Source organism: Telmatherina bonti (assembly GCF_933228915.1).
Source record: "Telmatherina bonti genome assembly, chromosome: 1".
NCBI classification, from domain to species: Eukaryota; Metazoa; Chordata; class Actinopteri; order Atheriniformes; family Telmatherinidae; genus Telmatherina; species Telmatherina bonti.
In genome coordinates this window covers 39,717,201-39,730,247 of record NC_136619.1, presented here as the reverse complement: position 1 = coordinate 39,730,247, position 13,047 = coordinate 39,717,201, and the positions used below count along the sequence as shown (strand labels likewise).

Here is a 13,047-nt window from a genome sequence, read left to right as displayed (position 1 = left end):
ATATATTTAGTCAAAAACAACAGCGCTGTACTTTGGAGAACATTTTGTTTTCCAGCTGAAATCCAGAAGTTGGTTGTCTGTATTAAGATCCCAACCAGTCAGTTATTTAAAAATGACTTTTTATTTCTGATTCTCTGCTAGATTTTCCGCAGACCTCCTTTAGTTCAGCGAGATGGGACAGAAAGGTCTCTTGTTTGTCTCTTCTTCCTCTCCTGCTTTTCTCAAGCAGCTGTCAAGCTAAACAGGACAGCATCTGGCTCAGCCTCCTCCAGATGTGCTCAGACAATAAAAAGAGTTATTGTTCCTCATTTCCACCCACTGGAAAGCGAGACAGGAGAAAAGAAGCAGGTTAAATAATAAAGAAGAAAGAAAAAAAAAGTCCTCATACATCAAGTTTTCCGTGTTGCATCACACACCTGCCAGGAAACGTTAGTCGTAGCTTTCTGACAGCATGGATGCTGTTTTCTTTTGTTGTGCTTGATGCTTGTAGATCCGTTTCAGAGAAATGCATCAACAACTAAATGAAAGAATCATGCAGACTGAGAGTATAAAACAGGCCGCTTTGCGCGCTGACTGCAGGGTGACGGCGCAGCGGAGCCAGGAGGATGCTGAGGAGGTGGAGCGGGAGCGAAGGAGGAGGGCCAGGGAGAGGCACAGAGGAGAGGGGAGCCCCTCCAGGCCAGAACCCACCCAACACAACAACCTCACGCCCAACACAGAGTAAGTCAGTTTCATAACAGCAGCTTTGCTCCTCTGTTTGGTGAAAGTTTGATTTTCTGTAAAATAAAAAAAGAAGTGAAAAACTGGAACTTCAAGGCTAAAATCAAACACATCTCCTTCTTTAGGTAGTCACATGACGGCTCCCCTTCACTCACAGTTTGTGTTTATGGTGTAAATTGATGTTTTCCTGCTGTTGTTTATCATTAACATGTCTGGTGTGGAATTTGCAGATGAATAACTGTAAATCAGTTTCCCTTCTGCTGAAATTGGGACATAAAGTTGCAGCAAACATATTGATGAGAACGATGCACGGCTAATTTAGGCTCCAAAACCATTAATAATCGGCTTAACCTGGTAAAATAGCAGCGTAGAAGTTTCTGGCTGCTGTAGAGGATGACATACTGGGACTACTGTGGGAATCCTCTGACTTTAACTGAACCTATGAGCTCTGATGTATGTTTCAGAGAGGTTAATTACCTTATCTTTTTTATTTATCTCTTTTATTTTTTTTTATTCTTTTTAACCTGTCCTGTCTTGCATCACAGTATACAGTATGACTATCTGTGTGCCATATTTTATCCAGACAGATTAGCTCTGTCAAGACAGACATGTCATGTCTATGGTTGCCCTTGATATTCTGGATATCATTAGTATTATTTTTATTGAAATAATTATCATACTCAATATGGCAGTGCTGGACCTGACAGGGGAAAAGGAAAAGAAAGAAAAGAAAAGGAGAGGAAAGAAAAAAAAAGAGCTGTGTGAAATCCTGTTTATATAATGAAATCATATCATATGTAGGAAATTTAATGCATATTTGTTGTCTGGAGAATCATCAGCTTCCTTCTGCTGAGCAGGATTAATCAGCTGATCTAAGCTGGCCTGAAACAGGCAGCAGTGTTGTGTATGTTTGCAGTTTCCATGGTTCCCGTCTCAGTTGCCATGGAGCCTGATGGTGCAGGTCCCATCTGCCACCTGCAGCTTCTCATTCTGCACCTTTAGAAACCTTTTTGTGACCTCACAAGTACTCTGCTACCTGATGCTGCAGCGTCCGCAGCAGCAGATCATTTCATTTAGCCACTTTCATCGACTTGTTCATTAAATTTGCTCTGTTGTGATGAAACATAGATGTTTGTTAGTTTTAAAATATAAACAAAATGCTGTCTTGTATTGGAAATTGTCTTGGTTTAAAGAACCAGGTTTGAACTTTATAGTTGGAGAGTATGTAAAATCTCCACTACAGGTGGAAACTACACTTTTAAGATGCATCACGTAACTTTCCACCTTAAAACTGCATTCCTGAGCCGATTCATGACATTTATTATGAACATTTCTGGATTGATTGTTGCCCAGGAACATCCCAAGGCTGAGAAACCAACGGATACATGTTTTTTATCTGAGACATCAAGTTCCATTTTACACACTGCACGTCACTTGCTAGCAACCAGATATAAAAACACCTGCCATATTGAATGCTCTCATTGGCTGATTCAGTAAGAAGACATTAAAGAAAGAGAGTAAGAGAAAAGACAAGAGTCAATATAAGAGCTTAGTATGGGTAGGAAGCAAGATGGAAGCTGGATTAGCTGTAAATAAGGAAATATCAGGGAAAATCTGCTCAATCTGTTCAATAGTATGTCTTTAAAGGTGCAGAGTGCAATAAAATCAAAGGTCAATGACATGAAAAATGTCATTAAAAACTGTGTTTCTAATCTCTTCACCAAAATATACTGTAATGTTTTTATTCTCTTGAAATGAGACATTTATCTCTAATTACTGTGGCTTTGTCCGAATGTCCACCCTGTTCCCTACACGGTGCCCTACATGATGCTCACGCCATTTTCTAGGGGTATCCGAATGTCCAGAGAGAAAAAATTAGTGTTCTCAAAATTACCCACAAAGTATCTTGAAAAGTAGTGAGCATCGATGATCACTAGGCGGGTCGATATAGACCACAATGCATCGTGGGCAAGGCACTCAAAGTGGCACAAGTAACACAAACGTCAAAGCAGGTTAATAAAAAAAAAAAAAAAATCATTTTATATCTTTATTTGGTGAATAAATATGCAACAAAGCAATGATAAAATACAATATAAGAAAATAAAAAATTTTCACATGAGTTTGGATTTGATTTGGAACGACATGTGGTGGTTGCCGTGGTGACAGTCGGTAGTCATAGATCTGCGATGAGGAAAACATAGCTGGCTTTGTGTCCGAATCGCCAACAGAATGAGTGCACTGTGTAGCGTGCTGTATGGTGGAGCCCTGTGGAGTAAATGAGGGGTTAGGGAACAGTGTGGACGTTCAGACACAGCTTATGAGTCCACAGCACAGCTGCCATATTTGTGCCACCATTTTTACTACAGTATCCCTGCATGGACAAATAACTTTGTGTGTGAGGTGAAAACCTCTAAGCATTACAACTGCAGAACCTGCGTTGTTTGATAGGTTAAAGAGCCCCGTTTGGGAGAAATAATGTTTTAAATGGTAGCTAAAGTAGTTACTTATAGTGCAGTCATTGCTGCACCTGAGACCACTGGATTCACTCGCATATGAAAACATGTATATGTCTGGAAGAATTTTGGCCACTGAGGCCACCGTCCAGCAACAGTTCTTAACATTTTACGTCATTTCTATTGCACACTTTACCTTTAAATATTTCCTGAACAACTTTATTGTTATGTAAAGTGTTGAGCATTGCAGCATCGCCAGGGATGAACTCAAAGGAACAGATAATGGAGACAAAGATCTTCTTTAGCATCTGTGGCTTATTTACTTGTGCAGAACAAAATGTAAATCCTTTCTCGGAGGGAAATTCCTACAAAACTAAAAAAGGGAGGAAAAAATCATTTTCTTTGACGCGTTCTACAGACTCAAACGTGATAACACAGATTACGTCCTTGATTTGTAAAACAGCGCCTCACTGTGGCGACAATCACAAACATCCCTGTTGGGGACAACGCATAGAAATATATTTGCATCATGAGTACACTTATAAAGTCTCTTAACATAAAGAAATAAGGATTTCTACAATGTCTGTTTGCATGTTGACTTTTAGTTCTTGTTTTTATCGGGTCCCTGAACCAGAACATCCGGCTCTTCTCTGTAAGGCTCTTTGCTTCGTTCTCAGGTCGGACGAGGAGCTGAAGCCCAGCTGCTGTCTGGTCCTGGATGAAGATGAAGGATTTAGCGACTGGAGCCACAGACTGGAAAACCGTACCGAGCACGAGGTGCAGGATTTCTGCAGGGCAAAGGGGAAGAGAACTTCAACACCGCCAGACCCCGAAGAAGAGAAAGAGCAGGACCATAAGGAGGATGATAGAAGGGAGCTGGAGCAGAGCAGCTGTAATGATGCCTCGACTCCATCTCCAGACAAGGTAGAACTTTCACTTCTGATATCTGAAATACCATCAAACCTTGATTCATATGAAATCAGTCAGCAAATTAAAATATTCTTTATGCTCCTAAGGTGAATTGTTGTTACTATTGTTGTAATTTCATCATTTTATAGGTATTTTAGACAAAATCCTACCTCCTGTAGCACATTTCTTTTCTTATAAACTATGGAAAACATGGTTTTACTTTTGCTTTATTTCAGACACCACTGACCAAAAACTCAGCCAGGACCTCATACAGTTCCTCAGTCTTCCTGTCACAGGATGCCAGACTGCAGCAGGCTGCGGGCCGACCTGCAGACAGGACGTCGTACCTGGCAGCAGGGACGATGAGGCCACGGTGAGTCTTTCTTCTCTCCTATCCAGGTTTTCATGCTGTAATCTGGACTTGACAGATCCGGCAGGTCGGTTCCAAGAGTGCAACAGCATGAAGCATCCTTCCTCCTGGTTGATGGTGTCCATTGCCCACTTTGTGATTTCTGTACTTACTGAATTCTGAACTGATGATTTGAGCGCCGTCTGAGAGTGACAGCTGATTAATGACACAGCAGAGGTGTCAGATGATGCGTCTGAGGAAGTCTGCAGTTGACAGTCAAAACATGTCAAAATACAATACAACAAAACAATGAAATCTTCTACATAAATGAAATCTTCAAACACTTTCAAACGTCCTCAATAGTTTTATTTTGCCATAGTTGTTAAGTCAGTTTATCCACTAGGGGGCAGTGCTGAGTTCAGCGTTTACTTTTGTGCTTAGACACCAGTTGGTAGCGTTAATAAACCGCTATTAAGTCATTTATTACCGGTTGGTAGTGTAAATAAACCACTATAAAGTCATTTATTACCAGTTGGTAGGGTTAATAAACCGCTATTAAGTCATTTATTACCGGTTGGTAGCGGTAATAAACGACTATAAAGTAATTTATTACCGGTTGGTAGCGATAATAAACTGCTATTAAGTCATTTATTACCGGTTGGTGGCTGTAATAAACCACTATAAAGTCATTTATTACCGGTTGGTAGCGTTAATAAACCGCTTTTAAGTCATTTATTACCGGTTGGTGGCTGTAATAAACCACTATAAAGTCATTTATTACCGGTTGGTAGCGGTAATAAACCGCTATAAAGTCATTTATTACCGGTTGGTAGCGGTAATAAACGACTATAAAGTAATTTATTACCGGTTGGTGGATGTAATAAACCACTATAAAGTCGTTTATTACCGGTTGGTAGCGGTAATAAACGACTATAAAGTAATTTATTACCGGTTGGTAGCGTTAATAAACCACTATAAAGTCATTTATTACCGGTTGGTGGCTGTAATAAACCACTATAAAGTCATTTATTACCGGTTGGTAGCGATAATAAACCACTATAAAGTCATTTATTACCGGTTGGTAGTGGTAATAAACCACTATTAAGTCATTTATTACCGGTTGGTGGATGTAATAAACCACTATAAAGTCGTTTATTACTGGTTGATGGCGGTAATAAACCGCTATAAAGTCATTTAAAGCCATTCAAAACCACCAGAAGAAGAAAAACTGTTATGGTTAGGGTCTTTGCCGTTCTCAATTTCTTTTCGCTTTTTCAGGGGCTTTTTATTTCTCCATCGTCTTGTTCCTGTTCCTCCCTTTCTTTGTTTCTGGTTTGTTCCTTTCACCAGTTAGCTGCACAACTCAACACTGCCCCCACCATTTCTGGTGGGATTATTCTGTTTTCTGCGTGACAGATAGCTAAACTCATTGAAAACAAACCAGATTATGCACGTAATCGACCCAGGAGACGGACACAAACTGTCCGTCCGTCTGCATATCCGTCTCCATCGAGCATAAACAGGCCTTTTTTTTCAGGCATCTGGTGGTAAAACAAACGTATTTGATTCTAATTATACAGGAAAACAAGCAGATAAGCTACACTTATAAAGGTAACCCCCAAACTTTGGGTTTTTTCTGCCTTGTAAATTCCAAAAAAATGCATAAAATTTGTTAGCTGTTTAGTAACTATGTGTAAATATAGAGGTAAAAATGTAAACATCACAAAGCATCTTTGATGTATAATATCCACCTTACCCTCAAATTCCCTATAAAATCTTAGCAAATGCAGTTTTCCATGTTTTCCTCCCGGCAAAGTGCATTTTTTCCTATCTGGATGTGTTGCGTCACATCTTTTCACAGGCCTGAGCGGTTTGGTGAGTTCCACGGTTGGCACTTTTATAACAGTTAAAGTGCCAACAGTGGAGCCGAGTTGCTGTTGTTTGAAACCACAAGATGAGACACAGAACTGCATCTGGTTTGAGTTGTTTTTAATTAAAACATGAGATAATTTTTACGTACTCAACTCCAAAAAAAAGTTGGGATGCTGTGTAAAATATAAATAAAAACAGAGTCCAATTGTTTACTAATCCCATAAACCCATATTTTATTCCTATTAGGGCAGAAATAACATATCACATGCTGAACACAGACATTTTATTATTTATAAAATGCAGTCATAATTGTGCTCCACCTTGTCACATTCAAGGAAACTTTTCAACTTTTTTTAAATAAAGATTTGTTTTTCCCTAACATGATGATCTGCTCCACAGTGGAGGAGTTTGCAGAGTGGATGAGGAAGTGCAGCAGGAGTTACAGAAGGACGAAGATGAAGAAGAGGAAGAGGTTCAGCAAACTTTGCAAGGAAAGCTGAAGACAGCAGAAACTCAGCCAAACCTCAGAGAGGAGGAAGATCTGGAGGAGGAAGAGTTAAGCTTCACACACGAGGAGAAGGAAGACTTTCACTTCAGGAGGGAGCAGAGGTCTGGAGGACCGCAGGAGGAAGAGCAAACGATGCAGAATAAGGTGTGCCACAGCTACTGATGATAAACCCCAGTTCTACCAGTTTAACCATCTGCTCTCATTGTGTTCAGGTTGATATCAGGGCACAGAGATGGCTTTAAATGATAAAGGTTTGTTGTAAGTCTCTGGGGAGGAAAATGGTGAGTAGAAGAATGATGATGGCGTGAACGGTAGGCAGGATTCCTGACCGCGTGAGGGAAAGTGGTGCTGGGTGAACAAACAAGCTGGCGGTGACTGGAAGGCCAAGCGGGTCGAAATGCAGAAAGTCGAAAGTCTGAACCAAGCGGGGTTAAAAGTGAAACGCAGAAGGGATAAAAGTTGCAGTTCCCGCCTCATCCACTAGGGGCTCCAGAACAGAGCAAATCCCCATAGACCATCCATCCATCCATCCATCTTCTGCCGCTTATCCGGGGTCGGGTCGCGGGGGCAGCAGCCTAAGCAGGGAAGCCCAGACTTCCCTCTCCCCAGACAAATTTGCCAACTCTGCGGGGGGGATCCCGAGGCGTTCCCAGGCCAGCCGAGAGATATAATCCCTCCAGCGTGTCCTGGGTCTTCCCCGGGGTCTCCTCCCAGAGGGACGTGCCTGGAACACCTCACCAGGGAGGTCCAGGAGGCATCCTGACCAGATGCCCGAGCCACCTCAACTGGTTCCTCTCGATGCGGAGGAGCAGCGGCTCTACTCTGAGCCCCTCCCGGATGACCGAGCTCCTCACCCTATCTCTAAGGGAGAGCCCGGCCACCCTGCGGAGGAAACTCATTTCAGCCGCCTGTATACGAGATCTGGTTCTTTCGGTCACGACCCACAGCTCATGACCATAGGTGAGGGTAGGAACGTAGATCGACTGGTAAATCGAGAGCTTCACCTTCTGGCTCAGCTCCTTCTTCACCACGACAGACCGGCGCAGAGTCCGCATTACTGCAGATGCCGCACCGATCCGTCTGTCGATCTCGCGCTCCATCCTTCCCTCACTCGTGAACAAGACCCCGAGATATTTAAACTCTTCCACTTGAGGCAGGACCTCACTCCCGACCCGGAGAGGGCAATCCACCCTATTCCGGCTGAGGACCATGGTCTCAGATTTGGAGGTGCTGATTCTCAGCTGATTCTCTCCCCATAGACTCCCATGTTAAAAAGACCAACTTCACAGCAGAAAAAAACATGTTTACAGCAGGAATAAACATGTTTACAGCCTGGTACAAAAATCCATTTTAGGTTTTATAGGTCAGGTTTACCTTCATGACAACTGTCGGGGTGTTGAATGTTTTTCTTTCTAACTCGCCCGTTTAGAGTAATTTCATCTCAAAATTCAGCACTTTTAGACACATTTAGATTGACAGGTACCCGATCTCCCGCTTCAAGTAAGAAGAACAACCGCGGTTTTTAGCCGGTTAGCAACGTGACTTAGCTTTAGCCCGCTTACCTCCGTTAGCTGGTTAGCTCCTGTTATCTCCAGGTTAGCTTGGTTAGCTTTTAACTACAGAAAGCTCGGAGTTCACTCGATGTCAATCATCCACCATGACGCTCACAGCCCCCCTCCCAGCTCCACCTCTTTGCCCATATTTGTATTTTCCAGGCGAGACAATACACATGCCTCTGCCAAGATGGTGATAGTAGGAACCGCCCACCGAGCTCCAAATAATGTTTCCAAGCCACGCCTCCAAATAAGAGAAACATGCAATCCTTTTTCCTGAGGGTTTGCAGAACGCTAGCTAACGTAGCTAGCCAAGCTTTGGCTCTTGGTTTTTTTACAAGTGCTCTAAGAGGGAGGGACAAGTGAGAGTTGGGTTTGACATATCACCATCCTTCATTTAGAACAAGCTGGTTAAACTGATTGGATGGTATTATTTCAGTCCTTTTCATCTACATGTGACTAAATATTTTTATTTTGTGTAACAGCGTTGGTTGTTTCATTTGAAGTGTGAAGGAGATGTTAAGCAACACAGTAAAAATTCTCCTGGAAAACACCTCCTACCCTTCTTTTACTGACTAGAATATTGTAAAAAAAAAAAAACAACAGGATGTACCTAATATGCTAAAAGTTTCTCCTTTCTTTTGCACTCACATTAGATTCTGTGTTTCATCTGAATTTTTTTTCAGGTCTCGGTGCGTCAAAGCTGCTGCTTTTCATTTAAATCTGACACAACATATGTTCCGCATTTTTACCTGGACGGCTGAATATATCTGAAATATACGTTTTAAATCCCGTCCAACAATGCAGATTTGATTTTCTCAGACAACCCAGAAACCTGCCCCCTCCCCTCGTTTTCCCTTTTTTCTCCCATGTTTCATAAAAGATTCAATCATATGCAGGCTGATTATAAAACTCACGGTTGGCAGAATTTGGCTTTAAATCTGAAAGCAGTAAAGTGAAAGAATGCTGTTTTGGCTCACACGGAGCAGGAAAGAAATGCAGCCTGACAAAAGCGGCGATGATGTAAGATGCTGTAACAATGTCTAGGTTTCAGCGCCAATGCAACGCTTTGCCAATAATTCATTTGTTTTTTAATCTAAACAACAACGTTTTGAAAAGTTTGACATGATGCAAAGGAAAAGATTAAACTAAACTTGCACCATATTTTCTTCCTGCTAATGATTTGTCTTTGCACTGGAACAGCAGCTGCACAGTCATTTTGTTTTGCTGGTTTCTCAGAGATTTGTGGAGGACGGAGGCAGGAGGAGCGAGGAGGTGAACAGATCTCCGGGTTCTCTCTGCAGCAGCTCTGAAGGCGAGGAGTCGTTAAACTGCTACGGCCCCATGAGCCCCACGTTCAAGGTAAGTCGTAAAACTGGAGCTGCTCTGCAGAAGTCAGAAGACGTAAGACGATGAAATGCCTCCATGTGCTGAATTCATGATTCTAAAACCTCCTTCTTTTTCTTTCATGCTTCCTGCTTCCACCAGAAACTCCTCATACAGTTTTACCCCGTAAGTACCGATCCAACCACAGCGCGTGTCCAAATGTTTTGTTTTTTGGGCTTTTAATAGTGGTGGTTTTGTGGCTTCAAGCTCCCACAGACAAGAACTTCTCTCAGGCATAAAGCTGTGATCCGACCGTTGCTGTAAATTAGGACAATTCACAGACTTATTCAATCAGCCAATCAGGTGGCAGCGCTGTGCTGCAGAATCATGACAACGCAGCCTCTCTGTTACTAAATGCTATTTACTGATCTGCACAATTACATTTCTTTCCTTTTTAGAAAGCATAAACATGAAATTAACTCCCAGAAGGAGGAATTAGCACTTTAAAAGGATTAAAAAGTTTGTGTTTAGAGGCAGGAGTATGTAGAACTGCAGTCACACGTTCATCAACAACAGTTTCTCCTTCGAATCTCTAATTTCTTCACTTTATTTAATCAGCTCCACTTTTGTTTCTGATCATTTTACTGAAATTTTCACTTTTGAAAAAGTCCATGTTTGGAAAACATCAAACTTTGCCTTTACACACTCCAATCCAATCTACTGTATTTATGTGGCGCATCATAAAAAGACATTGGTCGCCAATGCCCTGTACATATCAGACATAACATAAAGAGCACAGGTGTTAAACTCAGATCCTCGAGGGCCGCTATCCTGCAGGTTTATGTTGGATTCCTGCTTGAACCAAAACTTTAGCTACATTTCTGTCAAAGCTAAAGAAAAGAAAGTCTGTCCCAGTGTTGCTGGATCCCAAGATGGCGTCCTATCCTGTATTACCTGGATAGGTAATACCACATGCATCATGTCATAATATTACTTATGACATGATGCATCCAGATGACGATGCATCTTGTCAAAAGCCGTCTTCATAAGCTCCCAGAAGCATCCCAGTGAGTTCAGCGATCTCTCCAGAACACCTTCAGTGTTTTGGTAAAGCAGGAGCCGGTGCTGCTGACACATTTACAGAGGGTGTGATTAATCATGTCAACATGAAGCAGAATCTCTGGTGTCTGGTGGAATCCATGGCGGCATGACAACTAAGGCTGTTTATGAGCACAGGGAGGCCAGATCATTAGCAAGTCGTTCCATAGAAAGCTCTGAGTGAGAGTATTCTCCGTAACATAAAGTTTTACTTCAGTTTAGTTCTTGCATTTGTGAGAGTGTCTGTAATTTTACTTATTTACTTTATTTACACACACACACACACACACACACACACTTGTGTTAACGTACAATGTTGACTACACCAAGGATCCCCAACCCTGGTCTTCGAGGACCGGAGTCCTGCAGGTTCCTGCTGCAACACACCTGACTCAGACTGACTCTGCACATGTCTGCTAAATACACATTGATTTAAATCAGGTGCGTTGCAGCAGGGACACTTGGAAAACCTGCAGAAGACCAGTCCTCGAGGACCAGCATAGAAGATCCCTCATCTCCACGCGTCACACAAATTTATGAAAAGGATAAAAGGTTCATGTTTATTCCTGCTGCAGGATAACAAATATTTGCAACAAACAGTGTCTCAGCTGAGTCCGTCTCTTCTCAGGACGAGGTGAACAGTCGAGTCTCAGCGGATGGAAAATGCACGGTGAGTGCTGCTGCTGTACAGTCAAGGTCAAAGGTCGCTCTTTGCTGCTTCAATTTTCCATCAAGTCATGTCATCCAAAGCCAAGCAAAGAGGCAGACCCTGAGTCGCCCTGCAGCTGCACTGCAGAGAAATGAAACGTGCATCTGCTGGCGATTCGATCTGCTCCGGGAGGTCTGGAAACCTCCTGCCGTTGCACGTGTTTGCTCCGAGTTAGGAGGTTAACAGGATTAAAACTGAAATCTAGGGATTTCTTTCATATCAAGCATGACTCATTCTCAAGACAGAAGTGTCTCGTATGTTTTGGATATTAAAATTTATTCTTGTCTTCTTGCTTTATTAGAAATTACAGATAGATGTCTCAGATGAGATATGCAGCTGCGTGTTTTAGCTTCAGATTTGTTATTTTCATGTAATATGTTATGTTTAATCATGTATATTTCTGTATGTAAGTACACAAAGCAAGATGATTAGCAAGAAAGAGTTATTTTTTTTGTGATATTTAAACACAAATTGTGTTTTCATGCAGATAACAGAGAGAGCAGAGTCTCTGAAGAGAAGGTAAGTCAGGTATAACATGGACTCCACAGGAATTGAAGCAAAAAGCAAAGCTGATGGTTTTAAGAACACTTTTAAGAAAACTTTCTTTACAACCCCCACCACACACACACACACACACACACTTTAAATCTCAGTCCTATTAATAATCAGATGATTAAATCCTTCTTTCTTGAAGCACCAGCGGTATAAAGAAGACACAGCTGCCTGTTTCTGTTTGTAAGATCGACAAGAGGCTGGAGCAGTACACACACGCTCTGGAGGTAAAACCACATGCAAAGTCTGAGACTTCTTCACGTTTTGTGTTGTTTTACTCAGTTAAACTGAAATCAGTGACTGTTGGGGTTAAGAGGCAGTGCAGGGTTTCATCCTCGCACTCTGTTATGACAGGATACATCTTCTAGACGATGCATCTTCCTCACTCGTAGAATGATTTTTAATGGTAATTTATAAAAAATATTTCCAGATGAGGATGGAGAATTGTTTGTTTAACAAATGAGGTCTCTTATTAAGGTCCTGAGGTGTAAAAACATGTAGCTGGCTGATGTTTGTCATGTCTAACCTATCTGAATCTCATCTTATTGATGTAAGGTTTCCTCAAAGGAAAGCAGATCGAGTGGCCAGACGCTGACAGATCTGACGACTTTCTCCGAACCAGTCGCATCCAAAAAGAACCTGTTTGAAGCTGGAGAAGCCTGGAACCAAAACGTCGCCTCTGTTACGCCATCTAAAGTAAGTATGTGGCTTCTCTTTGTCTTGTCTGGACATGCTGAGCTGAACACGCGTCAGTTAGAGGGTGGATGGCAAGACTGGAACGGCTGGAACAGTTAAACACGTTGTTGCCGCCTTCATTCATTAATCCAGTTAATTTGATGTTTGAAACAGTTTCCAAATCATTCATGAAGCATGTGGAGAAACCTTCTCGTCTATCATGCTTTGCATCCACAGACAGAAAGAAGGACAAAGTTACCTGATAAGGTTTCATGACTACTTTGAACTGAAGATAATGCCGGTTTTGTAGAAACAACAACTGG

At 41.9% G+C, this 13,047-nt stretch overlaps 1 protein-coding gene across 3 annotated transcripts in view; it reads left to right on the top strand.

Annotated features, from left to right (window-relative positions):
* The window catches only part of LOC306755347 (uncharacterized protein), a 33,618-nt gene that overhangs the window by 8,102 nt on the left and 12,469 nt on the right, over positions 1-13,047 (top strand). For 2 of the 3 annotated variants that reach the window (XM_079239705.1, XM_079239704.1), the window contains exons 2-11: positions 580-720; positions 3,851-4,097; positions 4,319-4,455; positions 6,703-6,955; positions 9,604-9,726; positions 9,853-9,876; positions 11,417-11,458; positions 11,985-12,016; positions 12,192-12,276; positions 12,605-12,745. In XM_079239705.1, coding sequence (XP_079095831.1) covers positions 580-720; positions 3,851-4,097; positions 4,319-4,455; positions 6,703-6,955; positions 9,604-9,726; positions 9,853-9,876; positions 11,417-11,458; positions 11,985-12,016; positions 12,192-12,276; positions 12,605-12,745 — 1,225 coding nt within the window. Of the gene's footprint in view, positions 1-579; positions 721-3,850; positions 4,098-4,318; positions 4,456-6,702; positions 6,956-9,603; positions 9,727-9,852; positions 9,877-11,416; positions 11,459-11,984; positions 12,017-12,191; positions 12,277-12,604; positions 12,746-12,961; positions 13,046-13,047 lie in introns of those variants that run through there. The other variant, XM_079239706.1, reaches the window with a different exon arrangement.